This window comes from Mus musculus, chromosome 1 (genome assembly GCF_000001635.26).
Source record: "Mus musculus strain C57BL/6J chromosome 1, GRCm38.p6 C57BL/6J".
In the NCBI taxonomy this organism is placed as follows: Eukaryota; Metazoa; Chordata; class Mammalia; order Rodentia; family Muridae; genus Mus; species Mus musculus.
In genome coordinates this window covers 83,254,849-83,274,558 of record NC_000067.6, presented here as the reverse complement: position 1 = coordinate 83,274,558, position 19,710 = coordinate 83,254,849, and the positions used below count along the sequence as shown (strand labels likewise).

The following is a 19,710-nucleotide window of genomic DNA, read 5'->3' as shown; positions in this document are numbered from 1 at the left end:
AGGAATAAACTTTGAATTGTGGGCAAGGTAATTCTTTCCTTCAGGCTGAGAACATCAGCTCCTTTCATAACTTCCACTTTCTGCACACTACTCATAAGAGACCACTGTACTATCCCTTTCTTTTTAGTCCATAATGAAAGGTCAGTAAAACAGAAAACAAAAAAAAACAAAGTTCAAGCTTTAGAAGCATACAGTTCAAGAAATGACCTGCATAATCTTTTTAGAGATGTATGTCTGCCATTCATTATTTACAAAAAGGCCTTAGATTTTTTTTTATATTTAACCGGTATATATAAAGTGAACATAGCTATTAATAAATAGTTACAGCTCTCTAAAATCTGGAGTACATTTGTCCCGAGCAGAAGAGATCAAGGTCCTAAGGCACCGCCCACATGGTGTAGAAAGTATAGGGTCCAGTCAGAGAGGAGAATTTCCTGTTAGAAAGTGCTAAGAACTTTCCTTTCCAATTGGCTAAAACCCCAGAAGCACAAGGAGAAGAGAAAAAAAAGAAACCCAAAGCACAAATAACCTTTGACTACTTACAGTATTCATCAAAGGTTTTGCTAGAGTGACTATGGAGAAATATATCAGAGCTAGCAATATAAAATAGCCAATGTATAACTTTTCAGGATATGATAGTTTGAAATAGATACAAAAAGAGAGTCAGATTTCAGCAACCTGACTTAAAGTCAGCAAAAGCTGGGAGATGTTTATTCAGTGAAGGTCACGGAATTAGGAAGCATTGTGAACTAATATCCTACAAGCTCTATGGTTGCAGACACAGTCAAATAATGATTATTACCGCACAATTCTAAATTAAGTATCATTGATGTTATTGGATAACCAGACATAACCTAGAAAAGTTTCAAAAGCTTTACATTCTGTACGAAAAGAAAATGCTACAGCTGACTCAGATTCTCAGTCCCTGTAATCACAAAGGCATGCGACCCCCTCAGGTCGGATTCTGCTTTTCATCCAATAAAGCAGAAAGGATGTGGACTATCCACCCCCAGAAGTTCAAGAGTTGGCTCTAATTACAAAGCTCAAAGGCTAAGGATTGGATATTGTTTTTGTTTTATGGAGCAATAGAATCACCCTATAACATGAACTACTACACTATCTTAACTAGAATTGGCTTGAACCGGTTTCCTAATCTGTTTCATCTTGCTTTATTCACTCATAAGTAGAAATGATAATTATAATATAAAATAGTTTTTAAAGTTTAAATGATTTATGTACGAAATGCTTAATGCAATACTTTATTAGGAACAATCGATAAATTCACTTGGTTGCCATTGCTATTTAAAATGTCATTTGGGTGAAGGTTTGTGGTGGCTTTTGTTTCAGGGAGAGGCTGATTTTCCCAAAGGGAAACCTGTCATGGACAATGTAAGAGTTTCATTGAAACGAGACAATTCCTAGGATTGCCAAGCAGAAAAATTAGTCACAGTTCAGTTCAACTTTCTGAGGTCAGAGTTGCTGCCATGGGATTTGATTTGTCAAAATAGCTGGAACCAGAACTCCATTCCCCACAGAAGAGTTCATCTAACTTACATGCAAGAGGAAGGAATGTGACAAGGGTAGTTTGAGTGCTGCTTGGTGGTGGGGAAAGATTTTATCCTGAAGATACTTTAGGGTCCTATCTGGGGGACATCTTCACGGTTCTTTAAAATGTGGTTAGAATCCAACTCAGTGAATTAGAAACCACTTTCTTACTTTTTGATTACTTGATTTAAAAAAAAAAAAGAATCACAACTGATGATTCATTGTGGAAATCATTCCTAAATGGAACTCTCTGTTGATTCAATAATATCATATTTTGAAGATGTATAGACTATAGTTCTCAAGTCTTTGAAGAAGAAAACTAGTATCCTGTTGGTGGCCATTACTTTCTCCTTAACACACCATGACATGCAGTGGGGACTAAAGAGCAGTTGTTTAACTTTTGACACATCAATTCTCAAGCAGAAGAGATAAGCTGACTCGAGCATTTAGAGGATATCCCAAGCACTGGATTAATCAGATGTTTCAGAAGCATGCAACAGACCTGTACAAATAGAGTAAACTGGTCTGTGACAAATGAGCAAAGTGATACCATTTAGAAGACAAAGTCTCTGAGCTGGGGAAATAGCTCAACAGTTAAAAAAAAATGCTGGTTTTTCAGAGGACTCCAGGATCCACAAGGTAGTGCTCACAATCATCCATAATTCTACTTCCAAGAAATCTGATGCCTTCTTCTGGCCTCTGCAGCCAATAGGCATGCACATGCTATGGAGGCAAACATTCATATTCATTAAATAAAAATAAACAAATACTTAAAAGAGGAAAAATAAATATTTACAAATGAAAGAAAATAAGGCTTCTTTAGGAGTTTCCATAACAACCAGGCATCTATTGTCAAGTTAGCTGAATTTAAACTCATATAGTACCCTACTAGATATGAAGATGTTTCCTGTTGGTTTAGTTGAGGAGGGAAGATCCATCTTGAATGTTGGTGGTACTATCATTTAGGCTGAGGTACCAGACCAAATAAAAAGAAAACTTAGAAGAAGCCAGAGGACCACCAGCAACCCAACTCTCGGCTTCCTGACTGTGGATGTCATGTGACCCACTGCTTCACATTCTTGCTGCTTTATCTTCCCTCTATGCCTCACATTATAAACACAAAGAAGTCCTTTTTTCCTTAAATAGTTTCTGCCAGCAGAATAAGATAAAACATAGACTAAAAACATATTTCTTAAAGACATACCTGATAAAAATATTATCTAAATGTCAATATTCAAAATGTTCTTATATGTTGACAAATCTGTTGTAAACATGAGACTGCCCTAACAAAGCAGCATGACTTCAGTGAAAAGAAAAATCTCTCAAAATTCAGCAGTAAGAAAATGAACAAATTATTAGAAAATAGACAAAGGTTCAAGGTTCGAAGGCTGGGTTCCCAGTTAGTAAGTCTAATCATTAGGAAGAGATTCTACCACAAAGGTTTCATGTAATCTTTGTATCCATCTATGATTAGATCCATTGTTTGACTACATTAGTGTGATAGAAACTTAGAGGTTGGAAGAAGTAGGTTGAGAAGTATCCCCCGGGGCCATACTTGCTGTGTGTCTGCCACTTTCCCTCTTGACTGTCATGAAGAGAGCTACTTTGCTCCACTACATGATGCTACCATGATGTTCAGCTTCACCATGTGTGGGCCTAGAAGCAACCCAAGTAGCCATAGACTAATAACTTAAGTCATGAGCTTAAATGAGCCTTTCTTCCTTTAATTATTTCTCTCAGATATCTGACAAAGTGATTTTTTTAAAACAGCTGCACATGCAGTGGTTTGGATTCTGTTTGTATTAATAGATACTCAGCATATTCTGTTGTTTGAATTTGGAAGTTCCTAATGGCATATGATAACTCAGCACTGTGCAGCTTTAGTGTAAAATGGATGAATGCTCTGGAAGACAGTTGTCAGTTTCTTTCAAAACTAAGCAATTGACATCCATCAAAAAATAACATATATTCATATATACTTATACATATGCCACTAGGAAACTATATAAGTGTCAGTAGAATTTTGTGGATGTATGGAAATGAATATTAACAATGACTTCAAGATAGATAAAGGGTCAGAGAGGTTCACATATAGCAACATGGTGGGCCAATGTCAAACACAGTCTTCTTATATTGCTTTACATTTCTTCAAAATATACTCTTTTAAGTAGAATGGGTTTTCTAAAGCATTTTAAGGTATGTGAAAAACTAAAATACTTGTCACTCATGGTACAAAGTATAGGGAGAGGAAAAACAGAAGCATGTAGTGCATAGGTCATTACACAACACACACTTCATTACATGTCAGTTCTATGTGACAGTAATCTATGTAGTGAATATAAACAGCAAAAGCCCTGCAATAACACTGAAAATATGAAATAAAGATTCATAATTGTAAACCAATAGTAGAAATAAAATTTGAAAATCTAAAAATTGCTCAGTTGATTAAGTGGAATCTGGAGTCAAAGGAAAAATGAAACTCAGAACAGATGGGACAAATAGAAAACAAGATTATATATTTAAAGCCAGCCTTATTGATAGTCACATTAATTATCAATGATCTAAACACTTCAGTTAAAAGCAGAGATTATCCTATTGCATAAAAATGCATAATCCTAGCATAAGCTGTGTGCAGCTAAAATATAAAAATTCAAATGGGCCAAGAGTAAAAGGATGGAAAACAAAAATATTGTAAAAGGTCAAATAGACCTCAGAATAAAATGTATTCCCAGGGATAATGATGTTGTATAAGCTAAGAAGGTCAATCCACCTAACAGACAATCTTCTTGTGTACAAGACCACCTAAATAATAAAACATCAAATGATAATTATTAAAAACTACAAGGAGAAATAGAGAGAGTTGTACTGGAAAGTTAGCATTCTTCTCTTAATAATTCATGAAATAATGAAAATATGTGATCAGATTAGAAATGTATGTATCTGTTTACAAGAGAAGCAACAAGAAAACTTCCAGACACAAAGCAGATGCACATAATGAACTGAAGAGATGAGACTCCACACATAAGTCCTGCTCAAACTCCACCATGACAAAATCCTAGCCCAGAACAAAAAAAGTAGACATGAAATCCTACCAATGACTGAAGAGCTGCTGTGAGAGGGAGGGCTGGTTTTCCTTATTGATGGGACCCTAAGTAAGCTGGCCACACCCAGGGCACTCACCACTCAAAAGACCAACTGGGCTACAAACTCAACTCATGGGAAAAGAAAGAAAAAATAAAGAGGAAGATATGTCAAATTTGGGAAGGAGGGTGGAAAAGTGTAACAGGAGAAATTCGAGGAGGAGGAGGATGAATATGTTCAAACTACATTGTTTGAAATTCTAAAACGCCCAATACAATATCCTTAAAAAGAAAGGTAAGCAGCATTCACTCAGCCTATACAACTCAAAAACAGTCTAACCCAACAGCAAAGCATATCATTTTTTCAGGCATCCTTAAAGCATTTGTCAAGGTGTACCCTAGGCCAAAATGCAAGTCAACATATTTAAAGGAATCTAAAACATATAGAATATGTTCTCAGATCATTCTGGAGTTAACCCAAAAGTTAATGATGAACACAAAATCTTCCATAATAATTAGAAATTGTTATATTAGGAATCAACAAATTATCTTTTGCTCACAGAAGACATTAGAATAAACTCCAGATGAAAACTATAAACCTGTTTAAAATTCATGACATGCATTGCTACTTACAGAAGAAATCTACACTTTTTAAGTATTTCTGTTTTTTAACCAGACAAGTCTATCTATGTTCTAAGTGTCCATCTTAAAAAACTAAAAAAGATTAGGGCTGGTGCAATATTCTCCCTGGGCAAAGCCTGCAGACCTGGGTTTGATCCCCAGGACCCACATGGTAGAAGGAAACCAGATCTGCAAATGTTGTTCTCTGACCTCCACATTCATGCTGTAGTGAAGACTCAGTCACACACGTACACATGCAAAATAAACAAATAAATGCAAGAAAAAAATAAAATAAAATAGCATATTGAATTTAAAAAATAGTTGAAAGTACATAATCAAAATGGGAGTACATATCAATGATTATAAAAATAAAGGGAGGAAATTCATAAAAATCAAATGTTGTTTATACCTCAAGGACTGAACACATGCATATGTATGCATTTAACTCAAAGAAAATTCCTAAGATATAAAAATGTCTGCTTACATTTCTCCTTTCAAAGGGCTTTCGATAATAATAAACACTGCACAGCCCCTGCAATGAGGGCTCTCACCAGCTGTGTACTTAAATGGTTACGTCCTACCTGTGCTGAGTGATATCTACTTTCCATTTATGGTGATGGCTTCAAATAAACATAGATTGTGTTAAAAGAAAACCGGACCTAAGGAAATCTTACAACTCTTGATGCAGATGGTACGGAGGCGTATGAGATAAAATCAGGAGAATGGATAATTGACTTCAATAAGGCCCTCGTTCTCCAGCGCACTTGTGCAAACTGAGGGGTCAGAATGGAGGCTGCCAAATGACACGCTTCTACGTGGCACATTTGTCCATCATTCACCAGTAAATAAGGAACGTGATAAGATAAGCTTCTCCCAAAAGCAAATAAAAACTAGTGCTCTGGCTAATCATGTGTGGTTCTGACTTGCCTTTCTATGGCACAGATGTGAGGTTTGCTGTAAATGGAGCATGAAATTAAGATAAAACAAAATGTGCTGACAAGCTCATCTGTTAACCTGGATAGTTTATGTCAGTCACTAGGACTCAGCTCCCTTAGCAAGAAATATCCTTGTGTGAATTGTTCTATCGTATAAAGGTCCTAAATTAAGAAGGAATTAGGCCCCACATTGTTTTTTAAACTGGTGAACAAATGGGGCCTAAGTCTCTCTGTTATTCCCATGTTTATTTCATATATACATTTTTTAACTAAACACCACCTCCTTTAACCATGCCCATCTATAGTATGGAAATCTCTTCTATAGTATGGAAATCTCAATACTGTAGGAAGGAAATCCAGTCTTATTAAACGGGAAAGAACACTATGCACAACCACATGGTTGTCTGAGGGCACATGGTACCTGGCCTGGCAGCCTGAGTTCCCATCACTTGAGTCCACAGGTGGAAGGCAAGACCCAACTCTCTCAGGTTTCCCTCTGACCCCCACATGAGTCCCATGGCATATGCGCACCAGCACACACCTACACACATACACACACACACACACACACACACACACACACACACACACACACACATAAATAAATATGATAAACACCACTGTATCCCCATGATTCTTTTCAACATACTCTAAAAATAAATGCAGAAAATAGTAAGTGGAAGACACAGGAAAACTGATGGAGTTTAACTATGAGAAAAAAAAATACTACATGGCTTAAAAGGGAGCAAACACCTACAGAAAGACTCCACCTGTGACCAACATCCTGCCTGGTATGTGGAGACACAGGCTTATGGCTGCCCAGTGTAGGGCTCTGCGAACAGCTCTATATTGTACCTCCTCTCTTGATAATAATGCCTTGATGTCCACAGTGACAGCCTTGAGACCAGTGGGGAAGTAGAAGTGGAGGTCTTGAAAGAAGACATACCCCGAGATGAGTCCCGGAACCCTCCTAGCAGCAGCGAGGAGAGTACAGGCAGCTGGTCCCAGCTGGCCAATGAGGAGGACATCCCAGACGACACAAGCAGCTTTCTGCAGCTCAGCGAGCGGTCCATGAGGTAAGCACTTCCTCTTCCCTTAGCATCCTAAGGAAGGCAGCCTCAATGAGGACTCCAAAAATGCATGTTATGGTCCAGTGCCAGGTGCCCTTAATAGACCAGGGAGAAGAAAAAAAACCTACAAACAAAAACAAGGGGGTAAGCTCCCAGTTGGCCATGGTCCTTACACATCATAATGGGGCTAAAAACTATCTTAATATCTAGGTAGGGCTTGAATTACCTTGGCCATATTTAATAGTAAGCTGTGCACCCTTCCCTAAAAGTTACACTGGATATACTCAGTGCTAAGAACTGCTAGTTTGTCTTAATGAAAACTGATGTTACACTTGATGAGTTTGAACTTTCTGTCTGATTTATGTGATTTCAGATGCAACCCTAGCTGGGTTTATATGAAGCAAGTATTAACACACTACTATGCCGCTTGCCCTGTCTTTTCCCTTTCTTTATCTCCCGTGCCCACTGCGTTGTTTCTGGAAAAGCTCGAGCAGGGCATCTAGCTGTAACCACTAATGTGATATTTTCTGTCCAGAATCCTTTTGACCACAGGCCAGACTGTCCAGGAAGAGTAGCTGGAATGTTAGACCAAAACACCCAGGTGTAGATAAAAGATCTTTGAAAGTCCAGTGACTGGCAATACAACCTGAGATGTAGGATCATTTTACATTAAATAAGTGGTCTCAAATTTCAAATATTCCTACTAAATGTTATAAAATAGAGACAGAGAAACATGTTGCTCCTTCTCTGAGGTTGAAAGAACAAAACCTTATCCATTTTTGTATTTGTAAACTCTTTAGTCCTCAAGGAAAGCAAGAAGTCAAATTTATATTCTTATAGGCTTCCTTCTAGATGCAAGAAGCAGGCAGATAACCTGGCCAAATTTTTAGTAGTATATTCAACTCTGTAAGTACGTCCAATGGCAAGGAGTCTTCATGATAAATACCCTCTCTCTAACCAGAATAAATAAGTAAAGAGAAATGATGATTATTACCAATTATGTATAATCCACTGCGTGTGGCACCACTTCAGACATTATAAATCAGCATCAGCATTACTGTCATAAACACAGTTGGCTTCTACCTTGTGTCTTCCTTTAATTTGGTCAAACATCAATACCAATGCAGAAGGTCAGGCACAAAGAGATCGTGTGTCCTAGGGAGCAACAAAGGCCCTCTCCCTACATGAGAGTCAGCAGTGTGGCCAAGCATGGAGATAGGCATTATTAATATGTAAACTTTTGCTTTGTCAGCAATGGCAACAGTAGTGGCACTAGCAGTCTTGGCATTATGGACCTGGACATTTATCAGGAAAGCATACCGTCTTCTCCCATGATTAAGTAAGTAGCCACGTGACTCAGTGACTGACAGCACCTCTCCAATTCCATCCAGCAGTCCATCGTAATCATGAAGGTTGTGCCCAGCCACCAATTCATTATGTCTGTGCCACTGTGGTTCCATGTCACTGGAGTAAAGGACTAAACTTCACCCATTACTGCCTGCTTTCTCGGTTTCAAACCTGTCACTTACAAAATGGTCATTGCAGATAAAGCTTGTCAATATAATAGACGTATATGTCAACTTACTTATTTTGATTTACAGAAACAACAAACAAAAAATTCTATCTGAAGTGTACCATACCATGCCTCTTTCAGAAGACTATTCAATACCTAGCCTTTGCTATAGAACACAGTCATTTCAGTAAAATTAAATATGAATGGCTTTTCCTTGGCTTGTGGACACTGGGGTTACTGATATGGAATGTATCTAACATCAAGGGTGGCCATGAGAGAGATGTTATTCACCCCCAGGCAATAACTATGCTTTTTCAATATGAGGTCTTCTTAGAGACCAAAATCAAAAAATAGCACTTGGAGATGTACTACATAAAAGAACACAAAATGGGAAGGCAACCTGAAGTCATGGCTACTTCTAGAATTGGTGATTATTCTAGAAAATCAACTGAATTGTATTCTAATTTTCATCATGATGACTTAGAATATAATTTGAGTATTCTGAACTAATAAAGCCATATTGGTCTAATGGCTATTCCTAATGTATTTCCCTCTGGCTAACTATAGATTCATTGACTTTATTTTCCACTGGTTAAGTGTGAAATAACATGTTCAAGTAAACATGAATGCATACATGATCTATTTAGGGGGGGACCAAAAACAAATTCAAAAAATTCAAAAAATTATTTTGTGATAGATTAATTTTTACCTTTTGGGAAACATTAACTTGGCATTTTCTCCATATTTCTTTGTAATCTGAGACTGTAACTTCAAGAAAAACTCATATTGAGGGAAAGCCAAGATCACCTGCATCCCTCCTCAGGATCCCATCATTACATTACATAATGCCAGAAATTGTACCCACCCCTTTCTAAGACATTTATGCTACTTGCAGAGTGATCGAGAAGAGACTCTGAACCCTTAGAAAATTGATGGTCCTGAAAATAATTAAGTATGAGTGAGAAAATGGCTATTAGTCTTTCTCTCTACTGCAATGAAACTTACCTCACTAATGAAATAGAATTTCCCCATACAATGGAATGCATTAGCCAGATCTTAGCTGCAACAGGGAAGTTAAGATAATCTTTTATCACTAAAAGACTCACTTTTAAAAGCCTCATAACAAATTTCTAGAGACTAGAAAAATATAGGACATATACAGACTTGCCAAGATGGTCACTTCTCAGCTACTGAGCTACATGATTTTATTTCAGAAATGTTCACCGGGTCTTCCCACTACAGGGCTCTATAATATGTATACATAATGCAAACAACAACAACAACTAAAAACCTCCAATAATAAACATGGCCATGGCTAAGGAGAGGCTCAGGTTGGTTATGTGCAATCTCCAGCCTGCTCTACCAAATAAAAACAATGGAAAAGAATAAAGATTCTAGTATTGAGACACTCTGCTATAATGTTTAAGTTTTACAGTTTGCTGATTGTCTTTATTCCAGCTCACAGAACAGTCAGCATGTAAATGTCTCTTCCTACTTTAAAATTCCAATGTGCGATATTGTCACTGCACAGAGAAACACATTGTATGATAAAATGGAAAAATATAGTCCAGCAAGAGGCAGGTATAAAGCTGGAGGATAACTCTGCAAATTATAACCAGTTACTTCAAATATCTCTTTAACTCTTCAGCCCCGTAGAGGTTCATGGAAAGGGAATTACTGAAAAGAAACAAAGATGTAATTATCAGAATCGTCCCCCCTGACTTATCTAACTAATGCCATTCAAGATACATGGGAACACTCTTTGGTGGCAGAGGTGGGGAGAACACTAATGGCAGACCCAAATGCCCTGTGCAATACTCACCTGGATCTAATCTGTTCTGTGATACCATAAGAATGAGTTCCACATGTTTGTAGCTCAGAAACACCTATCACCTCATCCTCCATTACAGCTTATTCTTCAAAAGCATTACCAACCATATACTGTTGTTTTCTCCCAAAGTGAATTAGTAGAAGAAAAGGAGATTCTTAAAGAACAATCAGAAAGCATAAAGGGTAAGCCATGTTACCATCCTTTTTATCGCACAATTGCCCGAGGTGTCCTTTTGGAAAGCAGAGTAAGGTTGTGGTTGTGTCTGTTCAGAACATGCCTCTGGACTGCCAGGGAGAGCTGCCAGCCCCCAGAGGAGCCTACTGGTGATCAACTTTGACCTGGAGCCAGAGTGTCCTGATGCTGAGCTTCGAGCCACTCTGCAGTGGATAGCTGCCTCCGAACTGGGGATCCCAACAATCTACTTTAAGAAATCTCAGGAAAGCAGAATTGAAAAGGTACCAATTCCGCTGTCTGGGTCAGATAATAACACGGTTCTGTGCTTTTTATCCCAGCTGGAAACCCAGTGAGTGCCCATGCAACCCACAGGAACTTGTAGTGTTTCATCTTGATTTCTCTCAAACAAACAAACAAAATAAAACAAACAAAACAAAAATCAATCTTGGGAATACTTTCAAGAGCCAAGCTATGATTGTGTATTCACCAATATTGTTTCATGAACCTTCAGCTTCTTACATAGTTGCTGATAAAGACAAAAGGATCTGAGGAGACTGTAGCCGTTAGAGTGTTGTTGTTGTTGTTGTTGTTGTTTTAATGTGCGATTACTCGCTAAAGTTCAGTGCCAAAATCCAGCATCCTGAGATAAAACCCTTATTTTCTTGCCCACACACTGGGAAATTAGAACAGTTTCGACATCTCTTTAACCTCAGCCAATCAGATTGGCTGCTGGAGAGGTTGCCGCCCCTCCCCCTATCCCTTCTCCCACTTCTGCCTCTCTTCAACCAGCACTTTGTTCTTTTTATGTTCAAGTCCACCCAACCCAAATGTCCTAATTGTTCTTCCTTTGTTGTCAAAGTGATGCAGGGCTCCTTGCTTGATAAACACTCCCTTCAATTTCAATTTCTCCATGCCTAAGCTGGCTCACGCATGGACTATGAGGGTATAATCCAAATCACACAGTACCCCTCCCAAGCCATACTTGGTCTCACCGGAGGGAAGCAAGAATGTTCTCAGGAAGACAATGTTCCAAGGTTCACTTAAAGGGTTGGTTTTATATCTGTGTGCTTTGCTGAGTAAAAGGTCCCCTAGTACATTTTCAGGTGATATATTAACGAAACATTTAATTTAATCCACCACTTTTAAGGTGTCACTTCCATGTAAGTCTAATAAATTCTCCATTTTGCAAGGGTAGCAGATATGTTACTGATGCTTTAATGTGTAAACCACGTCTTAACTAGGTATTTGTTTATATCTACCAATTTTAAAGTGAATGTCTGTCTTTGTAAATAGCTATGTTTCTGAGAAGACAGAGGATTCACTCCTGTTATCAGGAAAAAACATGAGATGATTTTGCACATATTCATATCAATCATCTTGTGAGACTTAAATATAGATGAAGCAGTCTTAAGGGCTATAATTTCCAGGTTTTGTTCTGAGTTAATGAAGGCTCTCTGCATACAAGGGCTTTGATAGAAATGAGCATCAACCTTGGTTGTCTATGACCAGGTTTTAAGAGTATGAATAAGAGCAGTAGAGATAGTGTGCAAAATCAGCAACATTTCATTAGCTCCTCATCTTCTCAGAGAAAAGAAACCCTAAGTTCAGAAAATCCAATCTCCCACAGACACTCAGCGTCAAGCATAGCGACATATGAATACCCTACATCTGTTCATTGCTGTTGTTTTGTGTTTGTTTGAGTCAAGGTCTTATGTAGTCCAAACTGGCCTTGAACTCTCTGGGAAGCAGGTGATAACTTTGAATTTATTTTAATTATGTACATATGTATGTCAGTGTTAAGTACCACTAAAGGTCAGAAGAGAGTATCTGATTCCCTGGAGTTACAGGCCATTGTGAGCTGCCCAATATGGAGGCTAGGAACAGAACTTGGACCTTCTACAAGAGCAGTCTGTGAGCTTAACTGCTGATCAATCCCTCTAGCACCAACCTTGAATGTCTGACCTTCCTGCCTCAACCTCCCACATGCTGGTATTAGAGTCATGTGCCAGCTTGTGTTGTTCTGGGAAATGAACCCCAGGCTTCATGCATGTTAGGTGAGCATTCTTATAACACAATTACATCTCAGCCCCAAAACCTTAAATCTTTATTTCTAGGAATGCTGACTTAATTTTCTCAACAATTAATTTAGTCAATATGTATCTATTTGTGGTGGTCTCAGCTTACTAACCTTCCCACTTAGTGAAAATGGAGGTGTGTGATAAAGGAGAGGGGAACATGAACCCCAGCACAGTCATCGTTCCCCGGACTTTTTGAAAACTTGGGACTTAAAGACAACAAAAATGAGTCACAGGAAAAGCAAATTAACAGGAACCCACATGCTTAGTACATTGTCAGTTGTCTAATGACCCAATGCGCCTTCATTTTCCAGCATCCCCTTCATTTGTCATTTACTTAATCATTAGAAGACTACATGCCCTAGAACATCTTACATTTAAAACATTCCTAGATTACCCTCTCCATCCTGGTACTGTTCTAAGCTCCAAGTCCAAGGGCGGAGTTGATTCTGAATAAAGAAATTAAGATGTATCTAAAAAGTTAGTATCTGAACCACACCCATGAAAACAAAATTACCTGGAAAACACATTCACAATTCAAATCTTTAAGTTCCTTCCATCCACTCAAAAAAAAAAAAAAAACAAACAAACAAACAAACAAAACATTCCATTCCATTAATCCTTTCATCAGAAATCTCAAATTGGGGAGTGTTAGAATCACCCCAGAAAGCCTTTCAAACCCAGAGCCTTACCAGTTAGTGCAGACTGTCCACTGAAAATAAGACAGAAGCACCAGGTCCATGTGAAGGTCCAGAACTCTAGAACCCAGCCCAAGTTCCGAATCGGGGCTTCATAGGCCATAAAGTCAGGGACAACGTAGGGACCCCCTCACTCTGCTTAATGAAGTCTAATTTCTGCCTTGGAGCAAAAGACAGTGACAGCTTTCAGAAGTATGCATTGAATGCATCAAACTCACAAACACACAAACACAGACACACAGCTTGCTGCAATTCCCATAATTGTACTATAAATTGGAAACAATCAAATCTACAAAATGCATCTGCGAATACAAAGGTTCAACAGCTAATGAAGCTTTCTTCATCAGATGAATGAGCCTGCGATAGAGTGTCACAGAAAACAGATACTTGTGATTTTCCCAAGATACAACTTTTGCTTAAAAAAAAAAGTCTAACGTCTGTTGTTGTCTACAGAAAAGGAACTCAACTACTGTTGATTGGGAAATGTCAATACTGAAATGGTTTTTTGCTGTTGTTTGTTTGTTAGTAGAGCAGGCTAAAAACCCAAATCCCTAACATCCTAAAGCTGATTATGACCATAAACTGAACAGGCTTAATGGAAGCTCTAGGGTCAATTGCTAGTAGAATGTAGCTCTAAAAACAGGACAACAACAACTGGTTCTGGTGACCTGGTGGTAGCAACTTGTAAATCCTAGCTACTAGGGAGGTTGAGGCAAGAGAACTGAAAATTCAAGTTCAGCCTGGGTGGTAGAGTTTATGGTGACCTTGAGCAATTTAGTAAGCGCTTGTCTCAAAATACAAAATTGAAAAGAGGTTCATGAGAGAGCACTTAGCTAGCATGCAGGGCATTCTACATTCGATCCTGAGTACCACAGGAAGGAGAGGCGGTAACACTGAGCTGGAAATGCCTTTTCTGTCTATTCACAACTGCATTTCAATCTCACTATTTCTTATGAAGGAAGCACAAGGCTGTATCACTCACCAACTACACACCTGCTCCAAGGTTTCAGGATCCAATATTAATTAAACCAATACATCTGTTGCCTTTAGTGCATGCTGACACATTCCTATGGTCCCAGTACCTGAAAAGTGGAAGCAATATGATCACCATTAATGTGATTGAGATCATCCTGGTCTGCGTAGCAAACTCTAGAATGGTCACAGCTCCATAAGATGACCCTGTCTCAGAAACAAACAAACAAACAAACAAACAAAAATCAATAACAACAACAAGGTAGTCTAATGGGATAACAGACTGACCTTAGAAATCAGCAGACATACTCTAGCCAATGGCCATCCCAAAAGCTACTAGTTGAGTGGCCTAACTCCAGGGCACTTTAAGTGCTTTGGGTCATTCACCGACCAGAAGTTTTGGTCCTCACCACTCTGAAATGTCCTTTTCAAAGGCCCTGGTAGATGGAAAGAAGCTGTAATAGGTTCTGGGAAGAGTATCTTCTTCAGAGTTCTCAGCCAAGCAGTGCCTCAGAGACAGAAGTGGTAAGGTGGTGGTAGAGTAAGCTAGGGTTTACAGAATGAAGCTTCGGCAAATTCAGTGTAGGTACACTTTCCATTGACTTGACCTTCATAAGATGTGTGAAGAAAGAAGATGTACCATTAATAGAAGATTTTGGCAAAAGGTCATGTGTGACTTGTCATGGAAATCTTATGTGAGATTCTTGGCCTATGAGCACCCCTCAGTGATTTCATAAAAGCTTAATATCCAGGCTATAGATATCTGTCTATTCTTCAGATTTCCAATAAGAATGGTTGATTAATTGAATTAATCAGATGTCATAGCCTCCTCCACCCCCTTATTTATATGGTTATTAATACTTTTAAGCCTTCTGTTTCCACTCTTGTTTCATCTAAATCCTGTCCTGAGTGTGTGTGTGTATATATATATATATATATATATATATATATATATATATATATACACCAAAATACTAGTAACATTTCACAAAATCATTCTCAGCTGTCTCCATAAGCCATTCGTTCCTTGAGGTATTTGCATTGTAAGCAAAGCCTTTCCATGAAGGTTCACATCTGACTCTGAAGTGTCAGAATCAGGCTGAGCTGAAACCAGACAGGATAGTTATTCCAGACAACTAGTGATTTCTCCAAAAGTACAACAAAGACACATGGAGCTAAATAAACTGAGCTTCCATTGCTGCTGTCATGAATAGTAAGATGAGGTCATAGAAATCCTACCTTACAGATGTATATGCCTGCTGTCATTCACCCTGTGATGAGAGTCATTCCCAGGAACCATCTTCTAGTTAGAAACTTGCTGCTGCCATTTCCCACTCCAAGACATGTGGCCTTTAGCCATCTTCATGATGTTTCATTTCAGTTGAGAATTATTAAGCAACCATTATAAATGTATGCATGTTTGTTTTTAATTATATGTGTACAAACATGCTATGTAAAACTGAAGAATACTCTTAGTAGTGGGCTTATCTTGAATAATATTAGATATCTACCTATATTTCCTGAGAAATTACATGTTTGTCATTGTTTGGCCTCCTCTCCCTTCTATCATTCAGCAGATATTCACTGACTTTATTCTTTATTGAAGGCAAAGGATAGAAAACCATGGCTGAGATGGTGCCAGCTCTGGGGAGATGACTAGCCATAACAGTATGAACAGCTGCCTTCCTTTACAAGAACCTAAAACTCTTTAAGGCAATATTTATGTTTCTAGATATTTATCGAGTTTCATTTTTCAGTGTAGACAACTGTTTTATTTAGACGTTATCAATAAAAAGTGAACGGGTACAAGAATCCATTCTTAAAAGCATAACCAAACTATGGCCTTTGTGTTTTTAATAAATAACACTTTCTTTCTCATTAAATGCCACCCTATTCCTAGGGTGTCCCTTCAACTGAAGTTCCAAGTAGAAAATCATTTTCTGCAATCTGGAGGCAAAAAAAAAGAAAGAAAGAAAGAAAGAAAGAAAGAAAGAAAGAAAGAAAGAAAGAAAGAAAGAAAGAAAGAATTATAAAGAGCATTAGCACATACTACAGTACTATTATTCCATATCTTATTAAGTATCACTTTCTAATTAAAATAAGCATCTGAGTAAGGGATTGGACAGGCTGTCACACTGGACTTAAATGTAGTTTCAGAAACAGAATATCATATAGGGATTTTCCAGTCTTCTAAATCCATCATTCACTTGAGGTGTAGAATTTTCTGTTAAGCCCAACTAAGACTGGTAACTACACAATTTGACATATTTAAGACAAGTCCTTGCTTTCCTTTAACTATTGCCACAGAGAAACATCTTTATGCTTAACCTTAGCATGGGGAGGGAGAGGTGCCTATCAGTATTGGGTGTGAAAGCATTAGGTGACTCTACCTATACAGAAATTTAGTGCTCAGTTTATTTCCCCTAATATACACATCCAATAAAAAAATGGGTTTGTAGTCCTGGAATAAAAAGTCTAACCTAGATTTTAAATGTGAACCTGAAAAAAAAACACCAGCTACCTAAAAGAATGCTTCTTAAAGGTATTGTCCTTATCCCACCCAGTCATCCACTATGAATAGAACTGCAAAATGAAAAGACTTTATTATCTGAAATGTCTAAAAAGAAAAACAGGCTGTCTTTGAACATGTCCCCTGAAAGTAAGGATGCTTCAACACAGACTCAGATCCACACACAGTCTTTGTAAGGGTTGTTTGGTGAAATGCTGGTGAGGGTACTATGATATGTGAGTCCTAACTCTGTGTCTTATTTTAGTTTCTAGATGTTGTGAAGCTTGTTCAGCAGAAGTCCTGGAAGGTGGGAGATATATTTCACGCGGTTGTCCAGTACTGCAAACTGCATGCAGAGCAGAAGGAGAGGACTCCGAGTCTCTTTGACTGGCTTCTGGAACTAGGATAATCAGGAGTACCTCTCAAGGATTTCCCTCCTCTATCCCAGCTTAGGTCACAGTGGTTTGCGCTAAATGCTCTGAAACTTTCTCAATGCACAGCATCCCATTAGCAGAACTACTTAAAAATCTGCTCCAGTACCATGTACAAGGAATGAATTGGAAATATAGTCTGTACTAATCAATATCACCATGGGCATGCCCAAAGGGCTTGTATGAGAATGATTTCAAAAAGAGATACTTCAGTGAAGCCCAAACATGAAAGTTTATAACAAACCCAGCCTCCAGGAAAGCTACACTCACATATACATCACAATAGAGAGTGAGCTATATCTCCAGATATATGAATCAAATAGAAACAAAGTCATTGGGTCACAGTAATTCTATAAATTATGCGAAAACCTTCATTGTACTTTGCTTAATGGATACAGGGGTTGTCCATCTAAGGAAATACTTAGGATATAATAAGTTTCCATGTCTTTTTGTGAAAGATTTCCACTCACAGACAAGTAACACATGCAAAAGTGCTATCAAAATCCATGTGAGGTGATTTCTTCTATTTGCAGATTCCAATAAGTATTGCACCCCTTCCCAAATGTCCCTGAGCCCCTCAAAAACTGATGTCATTCAGTGGGGAAAAGGAGGCTCAAGGTTGGCTTTTTCCATCGCTACATTTATTGCTTGGATAAAATTATTATGGGATTCCTGCCTAAAGACAAGCTTTTAAACATAAACAGTAAAATAAATAATAGCCTTTTGAGGAAAAATATGCTTGTGTATTGAATTATATAAGAAAAACTATTTGTTTTATTGTAAATTATGAAAAGACTATTATTGAGTTGTTTTAGAGCTTCATAAACTGTGAAGAGATTGTTGTCTTAACTTTTAGAGTGTCATGAACCATTGGTGACTGATTGTACTATGTACGTGTTAACATCTGTATAGTGGACATGTTTCCCCAAAGATCTTTATAGTGCTGGATTCAGGGTAATGGCCTTGTGCTTGAAAAGGCCAGCTAGGGATGCGGACTTTCTGGCTGGGTGACATTGACACTAAATTAGAGAAATAGAAGCCTTTAACCTTTTTTTTATTGTTTATTTATAGCAGAGATGTACTCTTTTGAAAACTCAGAGTATATATGACACTAAAAGTCTTCTTTCCCTTTCAACTAACTATGTGACATCTACCTTTATTTTCTCATTCAGAAAGATGTTTAGTATGTATCTTCTGAAATATTATGCTTTCACTCTGTTTTTAAAGCTTATAGAATGGCTTTAAATGTGAGCCAAGCCCCAGACTATCAATGTCAATCTTGCTGGGCTATTAATCACATCCTAAGACCATTAAAAAAAAAGCTTCCTGGCAAGCCACAACCTCCTTACCCCATGGTAGAAATCTTTTTCAGACCTCAGTGGGTATTTATCATGCAGATGGTCCAGATTTAGGTGTACGTTCAATCTAACAAATGACCTGGGCTTTGAAACCTACCCATCATCTCAGATAGAACTGTGTGTGCTTCTTTGTGCTAGTACATGAGAAAAAAAGATTTTTATTGTTTTGACAGTCCCAGCATATTGTGTGTAAACTCTTGTTGTGCTCGAATTAATGTTTACTTATCCTCCAAAGCACAAATACTGGATGTAAACATGTGTTGTACCTAATGTTGCAAACTAATAAATAAATTTCTGTTGCAAAATTGTTATTCCATCTTTTTCTCCTAGGCTCTAGAAACTAAGGCTTTAAGAGCTTTATCTAATTTTAAGGAAGAAAGAAAGAAAGAAAGAAAGAAAGAAAGAAAGAAAGAAAGAAAGAAAAGAAAGAAAGACAGAAAGGAATAGTCATACTGTAAGTAGATGAAGATAGATGTGCCAATAAGATTTGCTGTTCTGATTTCAATTTTTGATTAAGTAAATCTGTTAGCACTGGGAATGTTCACTGTAGATCATTGGTTCTTAACCTTGGCACTCTTCATCTTTGGAACAAGATAATTTTTTGCTGTGGGGTTTGTTTTAGATATTGTAGGATATTTAGCTGCATCTTGACCTCTCCCAATTAGATATTGATAACTGCCTCTTTCTGACTGTAGCAATCAAGAATGACTCTGGACATTGCCAGATGATTCTCCGGGAATAAAAGCAAGGCTGCTTGAGGACCAATGAGAGTAACAAAGTGAAGGCACAGTACCTGAACCCCAATAAATCAATGAGGATGAGCTGAATCCTTCGGTCTAAGGACCAGAAAACCAGGCAGACCCTACCCACAGCCCATGGAGGCAGCCTTTACACAAAA

At 38.0% G+C, this 19,710-nt stretch overlaps 1 protein-coding gene across 5 annotated transcripts in view; it reads left to right on the top strand.

The window, feature by feature from the left end:
• Sphkap (SPHK1 interactor, AKAP domain containing) overlaps positions 1-19,117 on the top strand; it is a 152,970-nt gene extending 133,853 nt beyond the window's left edge. For 3 of the 5 annotated variants that reach the window (XM_006496577.4, XM_006496575.4, XM_006496576.4), the window contains 5 exons: positions 7,072-7,257; positions 8,504-8,590; positions 10,725-10,777; positions 10,866-11,050; positions 17,289-19,117. In XM_006496577.4, coding sequence (XP_006496640.1) covers positions 7,072-7,257; positions 8,504-8,590; positions 10,725-10,777; positions 10,866-11,050; positions 17,289-17,432 — 655 coding nt within the window. In that variant the 3' untranslated portion in view covers positions 17,433-19,117. The remainder of the gene's footprint in view (positions 1-7,071; positions 7,258-8,503; positions 8,591-10,724; positions 10,778-10,865; positions 11,051-17,288) is intronic. The other 2 variants (NM_172430.4, NM_001356547.1) reach the window with 1 other exon arrangement.
• Positions 19,118-19,710: the final 593 nt, after the last annotated feature.